General features: G+C 58.2%; 7 protein-coding genes across 7 annotated transcripts; 4 read left to right on the plus strand and 3 right to left on the minus strand.

Annotated features, from left to right (window-relative positions):
* Positions 1-1,328: 1,328 nt before the first annotated feature.
* On the plus strand, positions 1,329-3,379 carry B0H64DRAFT_76437 (S-adenosyl-L-methionine-dependent methyltransferase). Its single transcript, XM_062808728.1, has 6 exons — positions 1,329-2,176; positions 2,240-2,370; positions 2,422-2,524; positions 2,577-2,582; positions 2,657-2,752; positions 2,845-3,379. Exons 1-6 carry the CDS (start codon positions 1,470-1,472, stop codon positions 3,311-3,313), a joined length of 1,512 nt encoding a protein of 503 aa, XP_062662004.1. The 5' UTR covers positions 1,329-1,469; the 3' UTR covers positions 3,314-3,379.
* Positions 3,380-5,076: 1,697 nt separating this feature from the next.
* B0H64DRAFT_316315 (O-methyltransferase-domain-containing protein) lies at positions 5,077-6,803 on the plus strand (the record flags this gene model as incomplete). Its single annotated transcript, XM_062800281.1, has 4 exons — positions 5,077-5,499; positions 5,553-5,598; positions 5,661-6,344; positions 6,454-6,803. 4 exons carry the CDS (start codon positions 5,077-5,079, stop codon positions 6,801-6,803), a joined length of 1,503 nt encoding a protein of 500 aa, XP_062662005.1.
* A 2,781-nt stretch (positions 6,804-9,584) lies between these two features.
* B0H64DRAFT_422357 (major facilitator superfamily domain-containing protein) lies at positions 9,585-12,096 on the plus strand. The gene is made up of 7 exons (XM_062805561.1): positions 9,585-9,922; positions 10,011-10,134; positions 10,207-10,401; positions 10,461-10,808; positions 11,068-11,287; positions 11,346-11,663; positions 11,697-12,096. Exons 1-7 carry the CDS (start codon positions 9,805-9,807, stop codon positions 11,874-11,876), a joined length of 1,503 nt encoding a protein of 500 aa, XP_062662006.1. The 5' UTR covers positions 9,585-9,804; the 3' UTR covers positions 11,877-12,096.
* Positions 12,097-12,560: 464 nt separating this feature from the next.
* B0H64DRAFT_370967 (uncharacterized protein) lies at positions 12,561-13,237 on the minus strand (the record flags this gene model as incomplete). The annotated part of the gene is made up of 2 exons (XM_062802120.1): positions 12,561-12,739; positions 12,811-13,237. The coding sequence occupies 2 exons, from the start codon at positions 13,235-13,237 to the stop codon at positions 12,561-12,563; spliced, it is 606 nt and encodes a 201-aa protein (XP_062662007.1).
* Positions 13,238-13,993: 756 nt separating this feature from the next.
* B0H64DRAFT_76521 (uncharacterized protein) lies at positions 13,994-15,015 on the plus strand. Its single transcript, XM_062808729.1, has 2 exons — positions 13,994-14,254; positions 14,347-15,015. Exons 1-2 carry the CDS (start codon positions 14,095-14,097, stop codon positions 14,928-14,930), a joined length of 744 nt encoding a protein of 247 aa, XP_062662008.1. The 5' UTR covers positions 13,994-14,094; the 3' UTR covers positions 14,931-15,015.
* Positions 15,016-16,204: 1,189 nt separating this feature from the next.
* B0H64DRAFT_76527 (uncharacterized protein) lies at positions 16,205-16,692 on the minus strand. The gene has a single exon (XM_062808730.1). The coding sequence runs from the start codon at positions 16,587-16,589 to the stop codon at positions 16,302-16,304; it is 288 nt and encodes a 95-aa protein (XP_062662009.1). The 5' UTR covers positions 16,590-16,692; the 3' UTR covers positions 16,205-16,301.
* Positions 16,693-16,750: 58 nt separating this feature from the next.
* Positions 16,751-21,362, minus strand: B0H64DRAFT_438953 (uncharacterized protein; the record flags this gene model as incomplete). Its single annotated transcript, XM_062806390.1, has 3 exons — positions 16,751-17,586; positions 17,705-20,674; positions 20,738-21,362. The coding sequence occupies 3 exons, from the start codon at positions 21,360-21,362 to the stop codon at positions 16,751-16,753; spliced, it is 4,431 nt and encodes a 1,476-aa protein (XP_062662010.1).
* Between the last annotated feature and the right edge of the window lie 1,456 nt (positions 21,363-22,818).

Raw genomic sequence — 22,818 nt, forward strand, 5'->3', positions numbered from 1 at the left:
AACCACAGCCAAGGCCAAGCCCACGTCAGTTTGGCCCTGCCTGCTGCGCGCAAGGCTGGTTCTGAGGCTGAAGCTTCAGCATCGACCCCACCTTTTTGTTCAAATTAGCCACATTATGGCTGGTGAAGAACCCCACTTTAAGCGAGTTATTTGCTGCCGTGCTTCAGAGGAAGGCTGATTCCATTTCAAGGCCAGCTCAGCACTGTCACACGAACTCCGTCTTAGGTACTATGTAACGAGAACACAATGCAAATCGGAACGGGCCAGCGAGACACAAAATAATACCTTGAAGCCGCATCTCATTTTTACATCCCAACCTCAGTGCTCTCCCTGACTGCAGGGTGCTGTTGCTGCGGAAGAGGTTCGTCATTTTCGCCATTTGGAAGCGTTCCAAGAATCGGACAGGCGAGTCAAAGGTTAGGATCACGCCAGGGACTCGGAATCAATTCCCACTGGATATAATCGGATACTTCGGCCCCGTTTTCAAGCTCCCTTTGTGCCAGGACATGGCTCGAACGACACAGTATTCGTCCTCGTGGTCATGCGACGGGTCTTTCCGCAATCTAACAGAGCAATCGAAGCTGCTCCTCCAAGTTTGACGCCCAGTTATCACCACCTATTAGCCAGCTTCAAGTAAAAAGCAAGATGACATCGTTCCTGGCAGTGGAGGGTACTATCGGGAAGTGGGTGTGTTGGGGCGGGTGGGCATTGGAAGCCGACTGTGGAGGTTGCCTCAGCCCGGAAGGGAGAACTGCACCCCTGGAGAAGCTGCGAACAGGCACAACCTAACATCCCCCACTCTTGGGTCGAGACCGCTGGCTCTGTGGGCGGACTTCCGCCGTTTGGTGAGCTCACCGACCGGTCTCCAGCCGTTCTTCTACAAGCAGCCAAGACCGCATCATTCCAGATCCACTTGTCTACTTGAACGTCCCATTGTGCTCCAATTGCGTACCATTGATCGTTAGCGATTAACTCCGGGAACGGGCCGGATGTTTTGTGTTTATTGGACTCGAAACGGCGAGCATTCTGTTTCGAGGATTCCCCGGTTCTCGGTTAACTTATGCACCTTCTTCTCTTTACAACACATGCCGTCACGAACCGGCTCGGACAGGATCGTGACAATTGAAACCGGGCGTGACAATCTCGACGCGAGACTTCACCCGTCTCAGACTGCCTTTGCAATTTAGCTACCCATCCGTACTTTTCACTCTGGCATTACACTCATACAAAATAACGAATTAGTTACCTAACCGACGGCCAAGCGCCTGCTGCCAGCCTTCGGCTTAAAACCCTGGAGCAATTTGGAATTTGCGGCTGGACAGCCTGGAAGTAAGACTGCGGTATCTCATCGGTGTAACCATCGGAGCACCCGGGCCTTGAAGGACATACGGCGCTGTCCCGTCAGCCTGTTCCTGGCAGCTCCCCCAGACGAGTCGTCGGAAGTGAGACTCGGGCCAGCACATCACATCATGGACCGATTACAGGACGAACCGCCGGCCTTGTCGGTGACAGTACCCGACACCGAAGCCAGGTCGAAGAAACGGAGTCGCGCAGAGACGGACGCCTCGCCCAAGGATGCAACTGCACCTGCACAGACCACCTTTTCGGGCCCGAAGACGGCAGAGCCACGGCCCATCGCCGGTCAAGTACCACAACCGGGCGCGAGGTACATGAGCAGCCCCTCCTCCCGTGGCCCTTCCCTCGAACCCGCGCTGCCGGTGACAAGGCGCCCCTCCGCCGCCGCGGCCAACGACAGCGCCTCCACCTTCTCTCTCCCGGAAAGCACCTCCTCCGAGTCCTTCCCGCCCTCGACCTCTGCAGGGGGTAGCTTCTCCACGGGGCCGCGCGGGAGTCTGTCGCCCCCGTACATGTTCGCCGGCCCATCCCGGCCTGCCGATTACGCGGCCGGGCCGGGGGAGGAAGGCGAGGGCGAGGGCGAGGGCGACGACGGGACGGACGCCGCCCTGGAGGAGCAGGCGGCGGCGGAGCAGGCGGAGGGCGGCGAGATCGTGGTCGACAGCGACGAGCTGGGCACCGACGACGGCTACGGGACCGACAGCAACACGACAGCGTCGACTTCGCTGGCCGATAGCGTGCGCGACTACATCTTTGAGAACGGGCGGCGCTACCACCGGTTCCGGGAGGGCCGGTACAACTTCCCGAATGATGATGTCGAGTAGGTTAACTCCATGGATCCTGGTTGCGCGCGTGTCGCCCTGGTCGCTGACTCGGTGGGCAGGCAACAACGCGAGGATATGAAGCACGCCATGGTCAAAATGCTCTGTGGGCAGCTCTACTTTGCGCCGATTGGGGACCACCCTCATGAGGTTCTAGACGTCGGGACGGGAACGGGCATTTGGGCGATCGAGAGTATGCGAACCAACACCGCTCCTCATCATGGCACAACTAACCTCTGCGTAGTGGGAGACTTGTTCCCGGCGGCAAATATCCTAGGGGTGGATCTAAGTCCCATCCAACCCGAATGGGTACCACCGAACGTACGCTTCATGGTGGACGATGTAGAGTACGTGGCCGCTCGATCACCTTAGGCTAGAGTAATACTGACCCCGTGATAGGAGCCCGTACGTTGCCGTGATGCTGCCACTACCACCCTGCTCACTCAGGCCCGCGTCTATGTACTGACTCACCCCTTTAGCTGGCTTCACCCGCGCAACTTCTTCGACTACATTCACTCACGGCACACGGTCATGGCAATCAAGGACTGGCCGAAGCTGATGCGCCGATCACTAGAGTACATACATACCCCTCCCACCACCACCCCCAGACCACCCACCTACCTATCTATGTACAGATGTCAACTAACCCCACCCCCCCGCGGAACAGACACCTCCGACCCGGCGGCTGGTTCGAGATGCAAGAGGTGTACCACTTCCCGCTCTCGGCCTCCAAGACGCGGCCCGTCCCGACCGACCACCCGGTCGCCCACTACTGGTCGCTCATCGACGAAGGGCTCGGCAAGCTCGGCATCAACTTCCACTCGGCCGCCGACGGCCGGCTGGCGGCCATGATGCGCGACGTCGGCTTCGTCAACGTCACCGAGCGCGTCCTGCAGATCCCCGTCGGTACCTGGGCGAAGAACAAGGTGCTCAAGACGGTGGGGCTGTACTGGCGGACTATTCTGATCGATGGGATTCAGGCGATTGCGCTGGGCCCGCTTACGAGGGGTTGTGGCTGGTCGAGGGAGCAGGTCGAGTTGTTCTTGGTGGAGGTCAGGAAGGGGTATCATGATAATAGTCTGTTGGCGTATATGCCGTTGCATATTGTTTATGGGCAGAAGCCGGAGGGGTATTAGGGGGGTTTGCTACGGAGTGTGTGGTGTTTTGGGACTGGGGAAAGGGAAGGGATGTTTTCTAGTATCCTTATGGCGGTATGATACCATGTTGTCCGGGATATATGGATTGGAGGTTGGAATTGGAAAGGGTGTCATGGTGTTTTTAACATGGCTGTTGTTGGATTGGTGTTTGATATCTGTATATCTGTATTTCTTACCTCTAAAAGAAGGAAGCTCGGTCTTCTCGGTGTCGCGAGCACTCTCTCATCACCAGTTGCCCTGGGGCACCTTTGGTTCCCGTTGGTAATCCCGTAACTACTTCGTAATCTGTAATCTGTTTTTCCACACTCGGGCTGTATAATTCCACAGCCCCGCGCCTGCCCAGACCTGCACAATTTCCCACCTGCTCCCCCACTGGGCTCGAGCGAGGGCACCCTTGCTTGTGAGCTTGTCTCGGCTGGCTCCCGAACCAGTGGCCACCCCACCGCCCCAATTGCTCCTCCCGAAACATGCCCTGATTGGGCCCGGGAATTCTCAATCTAACCCTGACAATGGAAACCCACGGGGCCTGGCTTTCTTGCCTCTTTCCCCTCATGCCCGTTATGATGGCGTGCCAGCTTGCCTTTCTGAACCTGGACCAAATCATCTGCAGACCCACGAACCCGAATGTCGGTTACCAGATGCAGGATGCGACGGAACGACGTGACATTTGCGCATTTGCGTGTCTGCACAAGCCGCTAACGACACGCTATCCCCGGTGGATTTCACTCTCGCTCACTGCATGAGGCTACCCCTAACAAGCTCTAACCGACATGGGAATATCCGAGCACGGATCGCTGCGACCAGCATGAGTTGCCCAGCATTGGTATCGCTGCCAACCCAAAGATGAGAGACGAGGTAACGGGGTCGGTTCGGCCTTGGGCTCATCCCCGTTTGAGGATTTTCAAACGGCTCGCTCGGCGCTTCGCTTCTCAGTGTGATCCCGGGATGGGTCCCCGGCTTGTCAGGAGTTGGCACTTTACGCTTCCCATCCTTTCATCCCTATTCTAGAATCGGGGAATTGCTTCGCCTGTTAACTACCGGCCCCATCGCTTCCTTTCAACGAAGGAACGAACAAACAAACCGAACCCGCGGATTTGTTTCGTTTCGACGTCACTACATACCGAGGTAGGCAACTGACCCTTGCCCTATCCTTCCCGTACTCCCGTGCTCCCGTCTTCCCCACGTTGATCCTGGTTGACCGCGGTCGCCCTGTCTCTTGAACTGAGCGGGATACCCGGTTGCGCGGCTTGACGGACTGGTGGTTGTCGGTCTCTGCTCCAATTCGCTAACACAAACAGAAAGACTGTCGTGCAACCAGCAACTCCGGCCAATTCGTGAGCCAATTCGTTACCCGACCCCTGAGCTCGGTAAGCTGACCCAAATGCCGTCTCCCACACACCTGGGATCGGAGTAGGGGCTAATGGCATGCTGGACAGGGCAAACACTCCGTGTGGTAAACTCGGACATACCAGCCGTTGATAAACCAGGTGACTACAGATTGCTTGCTCTTTTTACACCATTTAATACACTCTGTGTGAATCCCAACTCATGCTTATGTCCAGCCGTTGGGAGTAACATATACCAAACCAGCGTCACCTTATGTTCTGTTGCTTCTTCCATCCCGTCTACATAGGCCACGTGCTGACGACCCGAGGACTTGTTCTAGCGGAGCTCTGTCCCCCCCCCCAAAACCACCATAGCCAATCACTAAGGGCTAAGGGTCACACGGTCATACTTTAAAAATGTCCAGATTCAGGTTCAGCTCTCTCTTCCAGTCAAGCTCCGCGTCGACCGCGGATGCCGAGACCAAGAAGCAGAACCGCCGCTCCTTTTCCGCCCTGACCACTCTCCGGCAGAAGGATGCCGAAACCAACGGAGCTCCGGCCCCGGCGCCCCAGGTCGCTAAAGCCGAGACGGCATCTGAGCAATCCCCGTCTCGGATGGTGGCTTTAGCTCAGCAAATTACGAAGGCGACCGAGAAGCTGGAGACGTACATGAAGGCCAATAACTTGCCCATGCCCAGCTTCGACGCCGATGCCCCCGCCGACTTCCCCGGCCTCCCAGCGGATGTCCAGCAGAACAGGCAGGACATCATTGTCGCGGCCAAGGAACTGAGCATGCTGGCCCACGGCCCCCGTGAGACCGTGAGATGGGGCATCTGGGAGGTGAATGCTGTACAGCCCCGTTTTCGGAGACTCAGTTCTAACAACCCTACCAGTTTACGGATGTCTTGGCTTTGACTGTCATCAACCACTACGGGCTCGGTAAGTCCCCGGCGCGGGTCTCGTCATGAGTTTGCGCGGCACTGAACTAATCGCACACGCAGCAAAACTTGTCCCTGTCGACTCGACCATCACGCTCGACGAGTTGCAGGGCAAGACGACTCTGGATCGCATCAACCTCGCCCGCGTGCTCCGCTTGGCCATGACCAACGGTATCTTCCGAGAACCCAGCCCGGGCGTGATCGCTCACACGGCCGCGTCTCGCGTCCTTGCCGAGGACGAGGACATGCAGGCGTGGGTCGGCTTCAATGGCGAGGACATCTTCCGGGCCTCCGGCCACGTCCTGCAGTCGCTCAGGGCCGACCCGGAAGCGACATCGCTCACCCGGGCCGGCTTCCAGTATGCCTTTGACACGGTAGACAAGGAGCCCATGTTCGTCACCTTCGGCAAGGATCCGGTCCGCGCCCGCCGCATGGGCCGCGCCATGGCGAGCTTGACCGGCGGCGAGGGTTACGAGCCCTCGTACTTTGTCGACGTCGAGAAGGGCGGCTACGACTTCAGCGACCTCGACGCGGCCGGCGGCACCTTTGTCGACATTGGCGGCTCGCACGGCTTCATGTGCGTCGCCCTGGCCGAAAAGTACAAGAACATGAAATTTGTCGTGCAGGACCTCCAGAAGACGGTCGACAGCGCGCCGAGCCCTCTCAGCGACGACCCCCAGGTCGCCGAGCGCATCAGCCTAGTACCGCACGACTTTTTCACCGAGCAAGTCACCAAGGACGCAGACGGTAGGCCCATCCTCTCCTCTCCTGACCATCCCTTTCCTCCTCCTTTCCTCCTCCTTTCCCCCCGTAACGTACCGTGCCGGCCCGACGCTAACCACACGCCACACGCCAGTCTACTTCTTCCGCTGGGTCATGCACAACTACTCGACCCCCTACGCGGTGCGCATCCTCAAGAACCTCGTCCCCGCCCTCAAGCCCGGCGCCCGCGTCGTCATCAACGACTACTGCCTGCGCGACGCCGGCCAGGAGAACCCCTGGGACGAGCGCGTCGTCCGCCGCATGGACGTCGTCATGCTCGCCGTGCTGAACGCCCAGGAGCGCACCGAGGAGGAGTTCCGCGCGCTTTTTGCGGCGGCGGGGGACGGGTTTGTTTTTAAGGTGCGTTTTTCTTTTTTCGGTTTTTGTTTCGTTTGTGGTGTGGTGTTGTGGGTGACTTGGGAAGGGAAGGGGTTTGCTGACTGACTGGTGTGCTAGGGCGTCCAAAGGGCCAAGGGCTGCCGTATGAGTGTGGTCGAGGCTGTTTGGCAGCCTGACCAGGTTGGGGCGGAGGAGAAGGCTGGGGAAACTACCGCTGCACCCGCGGCTGTGGCCGAGTCCGAGGCGGAGAAGACGAAGTAAGGGTCCCCTCGGGCTTGCTTGCGACGTATTGGGGTCATCTTTGTTTACTTCGGGATAAGATTTGTTTAGAGCTAGAGAGGTGAGCCGGCGGGGTTGATGTGGACTGACGAGCTTGTGGATATGTTTTTCTTTATCTTTCCTGTCTTTTGGTTCGATACCCCTGTTTTGTACCAGCGACCAGAGCTCGTTCTTTGGCTATGTAAACAAACACAGCGGCATCATTGTATGTATATACCATAGTCATAGCAGCGGCTTAATCCTAGTATTTACCACTTCCGCATCTCAGCGTTCATCACCGGCCTCAGCGGCCCTCGGAAGCGGCCTCTGACAATCTCCTAGCGGGCACCGGTGCGGATTAGGTGGGTGATTTCTGCGCGTTGGTCGTGGCGGGGTGAGTTACTCTTAGTGTTGGTTCTGTGGGTGGTGGTGGTGAAGTGAAGTGTTTGAGGATGGGGGTGGAGGTTGGAGGTTTGCGGGTCTAGGGGGATGCTGGGCGAGTTTGGGGATGGGGTGGTCGTGAGGTGGTTGTGTCGCTGGAGGAGGTGGGGGGAGAGTCTTTGCCAGTCGTTCATTGTAAAATTGACGAGAGAGTGAGGCACGGTCTTACACAGACAAATTGGGTTGGTGGTTTGTCCGACACAAAGCAGTCTGGCAAAGTCATCAAGTCATTTGCCGCCTAGGTGACGAGAAAGAGTTTGGTGTGAAGTATGTGAAGAATATCCAGGCTCCATTTTTAAACGAGATAATGTAACCGAGATCGTGTGAGTGTAATATGGGTTACCTAGGTGGCTTCAAGGTTGTGTCTAGAACCCCCCCCCCCCCCCCCCCCCCGGAGTGATATGCAGGATGAGTTCACGGACTGAGCTATCCATAGCCGGCTTACCTTGCCGCGTCAAGATAACCGGCGGCTTGTTGCATTAATGGCAACGGCAACCGACCTCATCCATGGTAAACCACGCGGTTCAGTTGTACTCCTGGGACGGCGAACTGGATGAGAAGGAGGTTCGGGTCCAGCTCCAATGTCCAACAGAAACGGAAATGAGTTTGGTAAAATGAGACGAAGCGACTGTCATCGGACGCTCTTACGGACTTTATACATTCCAGAACGGCGTTTTCTCCCTCCAGCCATCAGACTGCGCCCACTAAGATGGCACCAACCTAGTCTCACCCAACGTAGGACACCGGGCGGATTCCGTGCTTCCGGGTGACACGAAGCCAGGTTGGACGGTTTTAGATATGTGCAAGTCTCCCAAGTATTCGAAGCGGGTTCTAGCAGAAACCATCAGGGTCCAAAGACTGCCCCGGCACCCCAAGCCACATCGTCAGGTCTCATGGCACGACGTCAGATCCTGCTGCCGGTGCAGATCTCTCCCGCCAGGACGAAGACTCTAAGGGGAAAGCGTTGGCTACGTGCAGGACGGAAGGCTTCCCCGGGGAGCAAATAGTTTCACACGGCACCCGTGTTACCTGGAGATACCGGACGGTAGCATGGTGTACCCGAGGCCGATTTGGGTGTCCCTATATCTCGTCATGACTGTGTCTAAGACTGATGCACTCTACCGCGATGGGTGCCACCTTTCCCCTGCTCGCATCGAACTGGCAGAGAATTGGTCTGAGCTGTGCAGATGCTTCTGGTTTGCAAACGGTGGGCTGATGAATAGCCCAAGTAGTTCATCATATGCTCCTGTGAGTTGACCCGGTATCCACGAACGCCGTGCATCCGAGGCAACCGTCCTCCGTCTCTCAGGGCACAATCATCGCTCCGTTCCATGACTCCGCGCTCCAAGTCACACATGCACAACACCTAGCAACACTCATCGCGTCACCTGTTATACTCTGCCTGGGAACCTGCAGGTCCAGCTCGTCACCAGAGACAAGCAGAAAGATGTTTGGCCAATATCCGCCCAGTATTGTCAGGGGTTGGCTCGGGAGCGAGATGCGGCGCTGGTAAAGCTCTGCGACCCCTAACGGACGGCTCGAAACGGGATCACGGTCGGGCGAGAGACGTGTGTGAGACTGGCGGCTGCGTCCCTTGCGGGCTTAGTCGGTACAGAACCAGATCCGTTTTGAATCCCGCGGTTCTGGGGCACACTGTGGCCTGGATGCTACCTAGTCGTATGTATATCTTTTGGGACACCCTCGTTGTCGATGACGCATTGGAAGAGGAGACTCGCTAGCATTGCCGTCGTAAAGTTCACGCCCTCCCACCCAACAACACTGTCACCTCCCGGCGTCACTTCACTCTCGTCACCTCACTCTCGCCCATCCTATTACTGCCCATTGGAAGTTAAGTACGACAATCTAACCGAGACTATCAACCCCTCTTCTGTCACCCCGTCCTTCCCCTGAACGGTAGCTCAACCACTACTGAACAAACAAGGCCGCCCACCCGCCCTCTTATTCGATAGCCGCCTCACCAACATTAAATGAGAAATAGCAAGGACAACAACCCTCCGTCAACAACCAGCCCAACATGGCGCTCCCCTACCCCAACTCCTCCCTCTCCGAAATAACAGAAGTGCCGTCCCGGGATAGATCCTCCATCAGGACCAGCGAGACGACTCCAACCAAGACGCCCGCTCCGCCCAACAAGAGGACAGCGCGGCAGACCGTCCTGACAATAATGTACGTACAAGCACGAGCACGAGCACCCCCATCGCCCCCCACGCAAGAAAAGAAAAGAAAAAGAAGAAGAAAAAAGGGGTCATGACCATGACCATGACCATGATCGACCGCCGCAGTCTCAGTTTCAAAGCACAGGAGCCCCCAAAACCACAAGCCCCCTGATAGACACAGTACCTACTAACCGCCTGATACACACCACAACAGAATCTGCGCCGGCCTCATGTTCTCCTGCCTCGACGCGTCCATCGTCTCGACGGCGCTGGTGTCGGTCTCGGTCGAGCTGCAGAACTACCACGACACCCCCTGGGTCGTGCTGGCGTACCTGCTGACGTATATGAGTGGGTGGTGTCTCCGTTGTTTTCTTTTCTTTCCTTTCTTTCCTTTATCTTTTTCATCACTAGCACTGGCACTTGCTGACCCCGACAGGTTTCGCCGTCGGCTTCTCCAAGCTGAGCGACGTCTACGGCCGCAAGAACATCCTGGCCGTCGCGTGGCTGCTGTTCACGCTGGGGTCTGTGTGGTGCGGGATTGCACGGCGCATGGGGGAACTGTATGTTGATCTTCGGTGCCGCGCCCCCTTTTCCTCGCGGACTGCTGGCTGACCCGGGTGACGTGTGTGCAGCATCGCCGGCCGTGCCGTCCAGGGCGTGGGCGGGTCGGGGCTGTACAGCCTGGCCCAGGTGTGCTTGCTGGAGCAGGGACCCAGCCGGCCCGAGGTGGTGGGTGCGCTGGTCGGCATCACGCTGTCTGTTTCTTTCATCCTGGGGCCGCTGCTGGGCGGTGTCCTGGCCGAGTGGAACTGGCGCGGCATCTTCTGGTTCAAGTTGGTACCTTTTTTTTTGTTGCAGGTCGACTTGAGTACTGACGGGTATACAGCATCCCCTTTGGTGCACTGGCTGTGCTGGGGATCTACGCGCTCTGGCCTGAGGAGCGACGCAACCGATACGATGCCACGACGGCCCTCGCCAAGATGGACTTTCTGGGTAATTTCCTGCTGGCCGCGGCATCGATTCTTTTGGTGTTTGGTATGCAGGAGGCGGGCTCTCTGGTGTGGAGCTGGTCCAGCCCGGTGATTGTCTGCTCTCTGGTTATTGCTGGCGTGTGTTGGGTGCTGTTGGTCGCATGGGAGTATTACCTCTTCCACTGGCCCAGCTCGAGCCAGAAGATTGAACCCATTTTCCCGGTGCATCTCGCGAGGGACCGAGTATACCTGAGCTGTCTATTGTACGTAATCTTTATTTTGTCAACCCCTTTTCCCACCCCCTCCCATTTCTTTCCCCATTTTCACCCCCGTTTCTTTCCCTTTCTCTCTCCCTGACCCTCCCCCCCCCCCCCCCACGCCCCCCTTTTGGCTTCTTTCCCCCCGTCCTCTTCTCATCCCCTTTCTCACCCCCGTGTTTCCACCCCCTTTCTCACCCCCTCCGCCCACACCCCTACCCCCTTAACCCCCCCCCCACCAACCAAAATAATAACAACAAAACAGAACCACCCTCCTCCAAGGCCTCCCCTACCTAACCCTCACCACCAAACTCCCCGAATACCTCCAACTCCTGCACGCCGACACCGCCCTCACCGCCGGCACCCACCTCGCGCCCATGCTCGGCAGCTGCGCAGCCGGCTCCTTCCTCGGCGGCGCCCTCTCCAAACACCGCAACCGCACGGCCCCCACCGCCGTGGCCGGCGGCGTGCTGCAGGCTCTGGGGGTCGGGCTGCTCGCCGGGCTATCACTCACTTTCCTCTTCACTTAGCGGGGGGGGACAGAACGGGATGGCGCTAGCCCCGCTGCTAGGGTGCACGGCGGTGTACGGGCTCGGGGTGGGGCTGGGGTTCGCGGCGTGCACGATGGTGGCGGCGACGCAGGCGCGCGGGGGCGGGCTGGCGGCGGCGCAGGGGGCGGTCGCGCAGGCGCGGGTGTTTGGCGGGGCGCTAGGGATGGCGGCGGGGACGATACTGCTGGATGGGCGGTTGAGGGCGGCGGAGGTCGGGCCGGCCGGATTGGCGGGGGGGCCGGAGCTGGAGCGGGTGGAGAGGAGTTTGATGGCGGTGCTGGCGCTGCCAGAGGGCGCGAGGCGCGAGGTGGTGAGGGTGTATTTGGAGGCGTTTGGGGATCAGATGTTGTTGTTGGCGGTTGTGGCTGGGGTCGGGTTGCTGGTGAGCTTGGGCATGTATAAGTCGAAGCCGGGCCGGGTTGTGGAGGCTATGGAGCACCATAAAGAGCTCGCGGGGAGGCAGGGAGGGAGGGGGGATGTGGAGTTGTCGAGTGTTAGTAGTGTGCGGTCTCTGGTTAGGTAGATGTGTGTCGGGTCATGTTTTGGGGGGGGCTTTTGATTTGGGATGTTTACATTGATCCTAGTTAGTTGTGTCGGCCACATTCTTTTATTCTGGCGTTTGGGTCAGGGCTGAGGAGGAGCCATTGTCATTTTTATTCCATCGTGTGTATGAACCTATTTTGATGTGGCTTGTCTGGGTCGTTGTTAGCTCCATAGTGGGCCACTTTCAAGACCAACGACTTACCTCGTCAGTCCTGCTATGGTTTTCCCACGACGCCTTTTTGGTCATGACACAGCCCGAAGTCACACATGACACAACCGGAATTACCGTTGCGGCCGTTGAACGGAAGAGCATGGTCATCGGAAAAGATCGGAAAAGATGTACAACAAATACGAGGCAATGGAACACGGCTCTCTCTGTGTCTGTAGTGCAGGCGAGGGTGCTCCATGTGTTTGTGAGATTTAAGAAGTGGAATATTCATATATATCGTGCTAGCTAGTTGGTACCCGGCCCTGACTTAGCCAGAGCAAGTACGGTACAGGAAGGTTGGGTAGTTCGCAGTTTAAGGATGTGTTACATGGCCTCAGAGGGCTGCGCGAGCGAAGCCTGGTGTTGAGCATGAGAACCGTGGCCGGATGTGATGGCAGGTTGCGGTCCGCGGAGATGAGAGTAGCATCGAATGCGAGTATCGGCGCCAGTGAGTGCTCATTGATTAAGCTGAGCCTCGTGGCTGGCTAGGTCTGGGAAATAAACCAAGTGATAGCGGCGTGAGAGTTCTTGGAGATCGGGCGGCTGGTCTATGTAGTTTGATTCGCCGTCGATCTGGACGCACCAGAAGACCTTGAGCCAGCCATTGGCGGTCCTGTATGTCAGGGGCCAGACCTCTGAGTGGAGTCAGTTTGGCTTGGAGACAGGGAGGGCTACGGACGGCCACAGCAACGGGGGGGGGACGTACCGCAGCGTTGTCGGTCTTGGGTCTGCGGCTCGGGGTTTGATCGTGGGGTCGCGATGCCATCCTGGGACGCCGTAGTCGGCTCGGGGGACCGGTGGGTATCCGTGGCACCGGTCTGGGGACCACATGCTGTTGGTTCCTGATAGATGTCTGGCGCATGGTCTGGAGTAGCCTGGTAGAGCTGGTCGGAAGCCGGCTGAGCCTCGACGGGCCCTCCATCGACTGGCGGCCCTTGGGCGTGGGGGAAAGCTTGGTGCTGCTCGGAAGACGGGGGTAATGGCGGGGGAATTTGGAACCCCCCGGGGCAGATCCGGTACCAATAAGGGCGCTGGCCCTCGTAGTATTGCTGGTCATCGACGGTGGCCGGGATGTTGTCGTCGGGTTCTATCGGCTCTTCAGCGGGTTGTGCGTTCTGGTGGGATGATGCCATAGTTGTGAGGGAGGAGTTGGCCGAAGGGAAGCATGCTGACTCGGGGGGGATAACTGGTTAGGAAGTGAAGAATCAAGCGAGAAAAAAAAGGAGTGGAATTCCCAGGTCCCAAAGAGACGGGCGATCAGGGTGCATTTTGGGCCATCTCTGCTTGGACGAAGCCTCCACCCCAGCTCTCTCGCTTGGCTCCGGTGACGGCCTTGGTTGGGCGCCACGGAGCTCGCGTGACGCGGATGTTTCCGAAAGGCTGGATTAAGGAGTTGACTTGATGCTTTGTCGATGGCGGGTGTGACGGGTGTGACGGGGTTCCGGGTTGATAATGAGGGAGTGTACGAGTCGGGAACTCGTTGGGGGTCGGATGTTTGCAGTTTGCTTGCTTCTTTCCCGTCTTTTTCATCTTGGCTTCTTCCTCCTCTTCACCAAATTCCTTCTTGGGTTGGCCGGTTATCAATGTCAGACTCGGACCAAAAAAATAGTCGGGAGGGGCTCGCCAATCCCGCGGGTCCAATGCATCAAGGGAGAATCAAACTCGGATGCCGACTGATGACAAGGGCCGTGAATTTGATGTTTCTTCGGGAATCCATGGATCTTGTGGGGCCATAGGCAACCCTGCTCGGGAGCTGGGCAGGGGTCCAGTGGCCCACTCCCCCGCTGTTTCAACAGCGGCAGTGAGGGGCCGGTGGCACGATAACAGGGGTTTTGACTTTCCCCCGGGGCCTGGGTGCCTGGGATGAAACCTGAAAGATCATCGGGGCGCCGGCAGTCGGTCGGTTTTCTTCCACTCCCGTCCCTCCCGCCACTCCACCTGCGGCACCGAGGTACCTTTCCATCGTCACCCCTCCCGCCCGGTGATCATCATGTCAACAACAACAACACCCCCTTCCTCCCGCGCTGTGACAGGCCCGCCCATTCCCACCCTCAGCTACGGGTCAGGCGGGTCCTTTACCATTTCATGCTCCGCCCGGATCGCCGCCACACCAAGAGCTTGTTTAGACGTGATTGTCAAGTCATCAGAATGTCGGTCCATTCACACCAACCCACCTCCAAATAATGAGATAAAAAACCAAAGACGCCTTACATAGGTAGTAGTCATCTAACACACACCCCAGACCCCAAATGGAACCGCTTCTGCCGCAAATGCACCATCGACTCCCAGCCCAACCCCCAACCCCAACAACCCCAACAACAACCACAGCAAGATGAAGAAGACAACCTCCAACTCCAACTCGGCACCCAATTCACCTTCGACGTGCACCTAGACCCTTCCGAGCCCGACACCACCAAGCCAGGCCAGGCCGTCGCTCTCGAGGTCAGCGCGCTGGAGCCCATCAACGACGAGGAGGACCCGCAAGAGCCAGGCCACCGCCGCAAGGGATGGCGCATCGCCTGGCGGCAGCGCCCCAGCCTGATGATGCCCGCCTGGATGCTCCGGTCGGAGCGCGTGCAGGAGTTTGTCGAGGTTGCGGTTGACGGTGGTGATGGCGATGGCGATGGGTCTGGGACTGGGACCGAGACCGAGTACCGCTGCTGGGAGACCTTCTACGGCGTGCTGGCGCCCGTGGTCCGGATGGCTGCCGGGAAACAGGTGGAGAGGGGGTTTGATGCGTGGTTGGAGGGGTTGAAGGGGTTGGCGGAGGGCGGAGGGCAGACTACTGCTGCTTCTGCTGCTGCCACCACGGCTGCTCAAGGGTAACGGGTAGGGGCTGTGTGAGACAGGCGTGTGTTTATGGTTATACGCTATGTAAACTCAAAACGGTGTTTTGCTCTCCTGTTCGTTTAACGCCAACAGGCCCCCCCCCCTCCCCCGCTTCACCAGCTGGTCAACCACGTCTGAACAGACGGAGTGAGAAGACCTTTTTATACTATTTTTTGCTGTCATCCTCCCCGGCCCAGGTCAGCAGCAACGGCCCCCGGCGAAGCTCAAACTCCGCGATCTGCCCCTTAAGAGAGCTGTTTTCAGGGTCCTCATCCTGATAATAGAGTATGTCTTCGTGGTTTTTGAATTCCAGTATTATCATAACGGTATATGCGTCTGCCGTTTTATTCACCATCCCGTTACTCACGTGGGTCAAGGGACCGGCGGTGATGACGGAAGCGAAGGTGCTGTGCATGGTCAGCCAAACGAGCGCTATGCTGCCGCCGAGAGAACAGTTTGGGGGCAAAGAGCTAGGAGACGTACAGCGTGGCGTAGCGTTTCTCATTCTGGAGAGAAGGACCCTGTTAGCTGTTCTGAATTGACCATCATGTGCGGTTGGAACAGGACGAGGGCACGTCGAGAGGAAGGTAGGTCAAACACACATACCTTGCGGAACTTGGGCACAAACTCGTGGTACTTATTGATGAGATCCTGCTGCATCGACGGTTCCCGGACCTTGTACAGCAAGACCCGGTAGTAGGGAGCCATCTTGGTTTACTTTTTCAGGGAGAAGAAAAGTTTACTACTGACGGGACGAGAATAAGTTGGACGAGTAGGTTGAACAGAGAGGCAAACAGCATTTGCACATTCCACATGGGAAGCACGTTACTTTATACCCAAGCCAGCTATACTCAAGCAAGACCAACCCTCTCCCCGTTAGACAACACAGCACTTTCCTCACCACACCTACTGAGATACTGGATAGACCTTCCCACCAGCGCACACCCGTCTAACTCAACACACAAAACAGACGCTAGGCACCACGTATCCGGCTATCCCGAGCGTCCCCTCCTCCTTCCAGCATCACTATCCGCGGATCTGCCCACCCAAGCACACCCACGGCAGGCAGTGTGCAAGCAGACTCTCATACTCGTTAAATTAACCCACCGCGCTACTCGCCCAGACACAGGCTCGCGAGTAAAGATATACACATGTATACACATCCGTATGTGAAACCACAACCGATTTCGGCATGTCCGCCGCGGCGGATAACTAGCATCACAGGCACAATCCTCCCCCCAAAAAGACACATTGCAGCGCAAACCATTGACCACTATCCCGCGTCGACCGGCATAGATGACAGCCGAGCCGATCTTGCAATCGGGGATCGCCGACTCCCGCGGCGCCTAACCATCTCCCAACCCCCCCCTACCACATACCAGAGAGCAAAAAATGGCACATAATGCAAATTAATAAATAGCAAAAGGGTATCCGCGATCCGTATATCCACAGACGAGAGAGCAAATGCAACCCCCAGCGCAATGCAGTGATAAGCACCGCTCGAGAGAGACACAGATAGAGAGGTAAAAAGAGAGAGAATATGACCGCCAAAACACCACCATGCAATGCAATGCAGCCCCCCGCCCCGGATGCCCTCCCACCGTCATCACTCATAATAACCGCCATCCATCCGCCTTCTTCTTTAAGAACCACCATGCCACGCCATGACCCCAGCTCATGTCTTTATATATAAAACCTCCACCACCCCTTTCAACACCCCCCAACCCATTTAACCTCCTCGCCGAGAGCTAACCACTCCCCACCCACTCCCTACCCCGCCCCGCCTCCCTCCCTCAGAAAGCGAGAGAGAGAAATCTCTAACCACCCCCACCACCACAACCAGCAACCCTCCCCATCACAACCCTCATCCTCTCCAGCAACTCCGGCATCCGATACGGTTTCACCAGCACATCATCACACCCGGCCTCCTTGGCCTCGAGGATCTGCTCCATGCGCGCGTTGGCGCTGACAGCAATAATAGGAATACGCCCGCCGACGATGCGGCCCGTGCGCTCCAGCTCCCGTATGTGCCGCGTGCACGTCAGCCCGTCCTGCACGGGCATCTCGATGTCCATCAGGATCATGGATAGCGGGAAGGTCTGCTGCTGGGATATGCTGGAGCCGCTGGTGGGTGGGCCGCTGCCGATGCCGGGGGTGGATGGGTCGGCGGAGAAGGGGAAGGCGCCGCCCGGGGTGGAGGGAGCGAAGCGGTCGGTCCGGCGGAGCTTGTCGAGGGCTTCGATGCCGTGGTTGGCGACGTCGACGGTGAAGCCCATGGTGAGCAGGCCGCGGCGGGTTATTTGTTGGTTGATGAGGTTGTCTTCGACGACGAGGACGCCTTTGATCTGCGGGGTGCGCGGCGCCAGGCCCGAGCTGATGCTGATCTCGCTGCTGGGGGTGGCTGCCGCGGTCGCGGTGGGGCTGGGGCCCGAGTTGCCCTCGTGGTTTGCTGTGGCGGTGGTGGCCTCGCTGGTGAGCGTGCTGCTGCTAATAGCACGCTTGTTGCTGCCCCTCCTGCTTAGGCTGGCGTCCATGCGTAGAGCTGATAGGGACTCTGCGATCGTTCCGCCGGCCGCCACCTCGCGCAGGGCCTCTTCGGTTGGCCGGTAGGCCTCGATGTAGAACGCGAACGTACTGCCGACGCCGGGCTCGCCTGTCGAGAATGTCAGTTGTGCGTTTCTACGCGAGAACATAACTATTTCGAGGCCATGATCATCGAGCTAGAGAAAAGGGGCGTGGGGGTTGGAATAGCACAAAATGTTGATACTCACTCGAAACACCGATGGAACCATACTGCAGCTCAGCGAGGCGGCGGCTAATAAAGAGACCGAGCCCGGATCCGCCGTACTTGACGTGGGTACGGCTGGACGCCTGGACGAAGCGCTGGAATAAGCTCTTCTTTTCCTCCTCGGTTAGACCCTCGCCCGTGTCCTCAACCTCGAACATCAGGAACACGGGGTTGGAGCGGTTAAGGGGGGCGGGCTGGTCGTAGATCTCCTCGAGCGACTCGTCTGAGCGCGGGATAAACGAGACCTTGCTGCTGGCCTCGGTCGGCTCGGTAAGGCTCGCGCTGACGGCGACGGTGACGTTCCTGGTCGGTCCCGTCTTGGTAAACTTCAGCGCGTTGGTGAGAAGGTTGATCAATACCTGCTTGAGTCGTGAAGGGTCAAAGACGAGATATTTGATGTCGACATCGTGGTAGCAGGGGTCGACAACCATGCTCAGGTTAATATCAACCCGCCGTGCCTCAACTTCAAACATCTTGAGGGCTTCTTTGACCATCTTGATAGGGTCAACCATGACCCTCGTGATGGAGATCAGGCTCGAGTCCAGCTTCGACATGGTCAGGATGTCGTCGACGATGCGCTTTTGATGCTGTGCGCAGGTGACGATGGTCTCGGCGTTGTCAATGCAATTCTCGGCAAGTTCACGGGCTTCGGTCACCCACTCCTCACTCGCATTGATTACTAGCGGTACTCCGCCCGTGCTGGAATCCGCCGTGCCTCCGCTGGCCGAATCGGGAATGCTCCCGTAGGCGGTGTCTCCGAGAAGCTCCTGAACGCGGAAGAGCGTGGCCGTGATGGCATCCGCGCAGTGGATGATTGCGCTCAGCGGGTTCCGCATCTCGTGCGAGGTCATGTCGATGAAGTTCTCCTGCTGGCGCTTCGATTCGATGGCCTCCTCCTTTCGCTCCTTTTCCCAATCGAGCTGCCATTTCTGTAACGACACGTCGCTCAGGCAGCCCGTGAAACTCTGGATCTTTCCTTCCGACGTCCTGACGGGCAGCAATGTCGCTTGGACCCACCGCGGCACGACAACCTTATGGCCCGAACCGTCCTCGGCGGTCCAAGTGGTGTTGAGTCTGACCTCGACGTTCTGCACCTTGTCTTCGTCCACCATCTTCTCGAGCTTTTCGGCCATGAGAGAAAAGTCTTCCTTATGGACACAGCTCTGCCAGGGCCTGACGTCGATGACGGCTGGGTCGACTTTGCGCAAGCCACACATTTCGAAGAAGACGGTGTTGGCCCCGAGCAGGCGTCCGTCCAGGTCCATATCGTATAGGCCGACGGTGGCGAACTCGGCCATGCGCTTGAGGTTTTCCGCTTGTTGCGCACGACGCAGGGCCTCGCCGGCCACCCTCTTCTGCGGCGTCACATCGGTCAGGCATGTTAGGACGCGCATGAGACTGCCGTCCGCGGCATATTCCGCTCTCGCACTTGCCAGCACGTAGCGCTCCTTCACATCCACCAGTGAAGCAAGGTCAATCTCCTCCTCCTCGAAGCTCGGCGAGGTGCGGGTCGGGGGCGGTGAGAGGTCCGCGTCGGGCTCATCGCCCTGTCGCCTCACGCGGAACTCAAACTCGACGTTGCGGACCGTCTTGAGCTTCTCGTATTCGGCGATGATAATATGGTGGTCTTGCTCCTTGACGCAGTCGAGGAAGCCCTGGTTGGCGACTGGTCCGGTGCCTGGATAGCCCGTGATCTTATACCAGGCATCGTTGGCATACGTGATGTTGCCCTCCGGGTCGCCGAAGCTCATGCCGACGGGGACGAATTCGGCGACGGCTTCAAACATCTGCAGCGACTCAGTGGCTTCCTTGGTCTGCCACTCCAGCTTCTCTTTGAGCATGGCTTGGTCGAATGCGGCCTGCTCGGCGGCGTTCCGGCCCCTCCGAGTCTCTTCCTCGAGCAAGACGATGGAGGCGAGAGACGTGGCCAATTTCTGGCTCAGGAGAGAAATAAATTGCCGATAATCGTTGTCGTACGGGCGTCTAGGGTTGAGGCCCAGGAGGAGAAGCCCCATCACGCCATCATCCTTGGTCGGTCGGATGGGACAAATCACGGCAGCTCGGCAAGCGTCCCCTTCAAAGCCTCGCCACTGTAGCTCCTCGAGCAGTGATTGGGGCAGTGTCCCGTCGATTGTCTGGAGCAAGGTCGGATGCAGGGCCTCCATGGCCTCGCCGAAGGAGGAGGCGAGGGGAAAGCTACTGTCTCGTAGTTTGATTGTCTCGGGGGCGATTGGGTGGCTGTCAGGAACCCCCAGTGTTCCGGCAAGCCGGCATATCCTGGCGAGGCCGCCCGCGCCCGCGCCCGCGCCCAGCGCATCAGCGGCCGCCTCAAGGTCTTTCTCCACCGTGTACAAGATTGCCAGGGGGATATCGTAACGGGGTTCGATGGCAGCCAGCTCCTTGATGGCCTTCTCCCAGTAGCTGTCGACGTCTCTCGCGGTGACCAGAACTTCGCCGAGCTCAGTGAGCATCTTCATGCGCCGCTCCCAGAGCCGCACGCTGGTTGTCTCGGCGACAGGGTGCATGAAGCCCAGGCATTGATTGTTTTCAATGATGGGTATCATGGACCACTTCAGGTAGGTCTCTTCAACCCACGGTAAGCCGCCCTCGACCTCGGACTCTCTCTCGACGAAGAATCTCCACTCGCCCTCGACGGCACCCTTTTGCTCCGGAGAGATGCCACGCATCGTGTCCTTCAAACGCTGGCCCGCTTCAGCCCAGGCTTCCTGAACGGGCATACCTAACATGGAGGGGTGCTTTGATCCGCAAAGCTTGCTGAAGGCCTCGTTGTATACGACGGTGTATGAGGGGCCCCAATAGATGGCGATGGGTCGGCTGTCGACGAGGATTTGGTTGACGGTTTCGTCAAGTTTCCTATGCCAACCCCGCATGGGCCCGAGGGGCGTTTCCGCCCAGTCGATGCTATTTATGTCGTCGAGGAATGGGCGTTGCTCTGTTTTGCGGGTTAGTGTATGCTGCAAGTGAACATGTTGCCCTTACGGCGTGGTCAACCTACCTGGGGTGGTGTCGGGCAATATCCACGCAGGGTCGGTGATTGTCCGCGCGAGGGACTGCACTGCCTCGGCACGAGATGGTGGCCTCTCCCTTGGGTTAATGACTGTGAGGGCGGTGGTGGATTTGGGGCGGGGCTCGATCTCGGGCAAGGAGAGAGAAGAGGCCGAGTTCGGGCCGCCGATGGCGGCCATCTCGATCTCGACAGGCATGATGCGTCTTGGTGGTGAGACGCCGCTGGGCTGAGAATCGGTGAAATCGAGCCGGACCTTGCGCGGCGATTGCGTCAGGGGGAGCTGCTCGTTGGCGCCCACCACCACCATCTGCTCATGAACTACGGACCGGGTCCAGTAGACGTTGGAATATGAAAAGGACGCGCTCGCGGCCGGACCGCCATTTAAGGGGGGGTCGGAACCCGGCAGAGTTGAAGCACCCGTGATCCATCCCCATAACGGTCCGCAATCTTCGCCCTTAGCGGTGATCAGGTCGAGGAGGGTTGGATAGGCAGCGAATGCCGGGTTTGTGTAGACGACGGTGGGCGGGTGCGGGGTTAGGGCGACGATAACAGAGGGTCGCGGGTCGGCCTCGAGCAGGTCGATGATGCTAGTGTCGAGAATGGAGGGATGCATGGTGAAACTCGGTGAGGGTGAGGGTGAGGGCGAGGGCAGCCTTTCACGAGGAGCGGGTTGGGGCTCGAATCGGCAGCCGCAGGGTCGTGGCAGCGCGCAACAGCATGTTATCGCGGCTGGGCGCTTCGATAGGTATTTGGTCCCGAGGCGGCAAGACGGGAAGACGGCAAGACGACGGCGGGGGAGGGGAGGGCAAGTTCGTCCCTGTCTCGCGGGCGGATCAGCCCGTGATCTGGCTAACTCGGTGGTGTCCCGCTCGTGATAAAAATCACAGAATGCAGAAAGCGTGGATACAACTTAGTGTGGGTTGACTCTGTCACGGCGCCGAGTGGTCGTTGGGAGTTTCGGTTGGGTGGGAGGACCGGCCGACCACTCTGCAGTCAGTCCAAGCTGTTCCGGGCTTCTGTGCGCGTTAATCTTGGCCAGGTTGGGAATTGGGTCAAAAAAGAACGGGAACTTCAGATCACCCCTCTTGCCCTTTCAGCGAGTCCAATCCTGCAGCCAACCCCATTCATTGGCAAGAATGTGGGGCTGCGGGGGTTCAACGACTCAAAATTTCGGATCAGGGGCACGAGGCAGAGCGCATGCTTGCTGCCGTGGTCCAATATTGGTACCGAACTGCCATGTACGAGTCTATCGTGTACTGTGCATCATGTTGTCATCCCTGTGTTCGACATTCAGTTCTCGTTCTGGGATTCCTTTGATCACATAGAGTGACAGAATAGTGCCCCACACACAGCGGATGAAGTTATTCAGGGTTCTGGGAGAAAAGGAACCCGGAGCGGGGCAGGGTTGGTCATGGAAGTGCGCTGCACTGCACCACAGACCGAAGTTCCCTGTTCCTTGGATCCGCAGACCCGGAATTCGTTCAACAGCCACAGAACGGTTTCCACGTCCGCCGTCCGCTTTCAGCATATTCATCATTGGGGTTCGCGATCGCGATCTTCCAGAATCCGCAATTCTGTCCGTGGCATGTGCCCGAAATGGAAAGGCTCTCCGAGTTTCCAATATTGCTCTGGATGTGGACGAATCGCTGGATGATCGGCCGGTGAGGTCTGCCACATGAACTTCCAGGTTGTTGCCAGCGGGTAACTCGGTGGTCGGTGAGATGGAATCTGAGGACAGACGATAACTACCTAGTTAGTTAGTTACATATTTTTGCGCAAGGCGGGTTCGAGCTCAAGCAGTCATCCCAGCCTCGAGGGAGCAACTCGCCGTGTGGGTGGGGCGAGCAGCGAGGTCCCGCGGCATCAGTCGGAAATAGGGATCGAGGTGCGGGGACGGGCCATCCCTATCCAGACCCCGGCGGCAAGAGCCGCTGTGGCGTGTTACGGCAGGGCGCGCTTCCTGGATTTCCAGTTGACACAACACACCGGCAGACAGCACAACAGCACACAGCACACAGCACATGCATGCGCGCCGCTTTTCTTTGCAATGAATGAGCTGATGCCAACAC

The sequence above is a fragment of the Chaetomium fimeti genome (assembly GCF_033439085.1).
Source record: "Chaetomium fimeti strain CBS 168.71 chromosome Unknown B0H64scaffold_2, whole genome shotgun sequence".
Taxonomy (NCBI): Eukaryota; Fungi; Ascomycota; class Sordariomycetes; order Sordariales; family Chaetomiaceae; genus Chaetomium; species Chaetomium fimeti.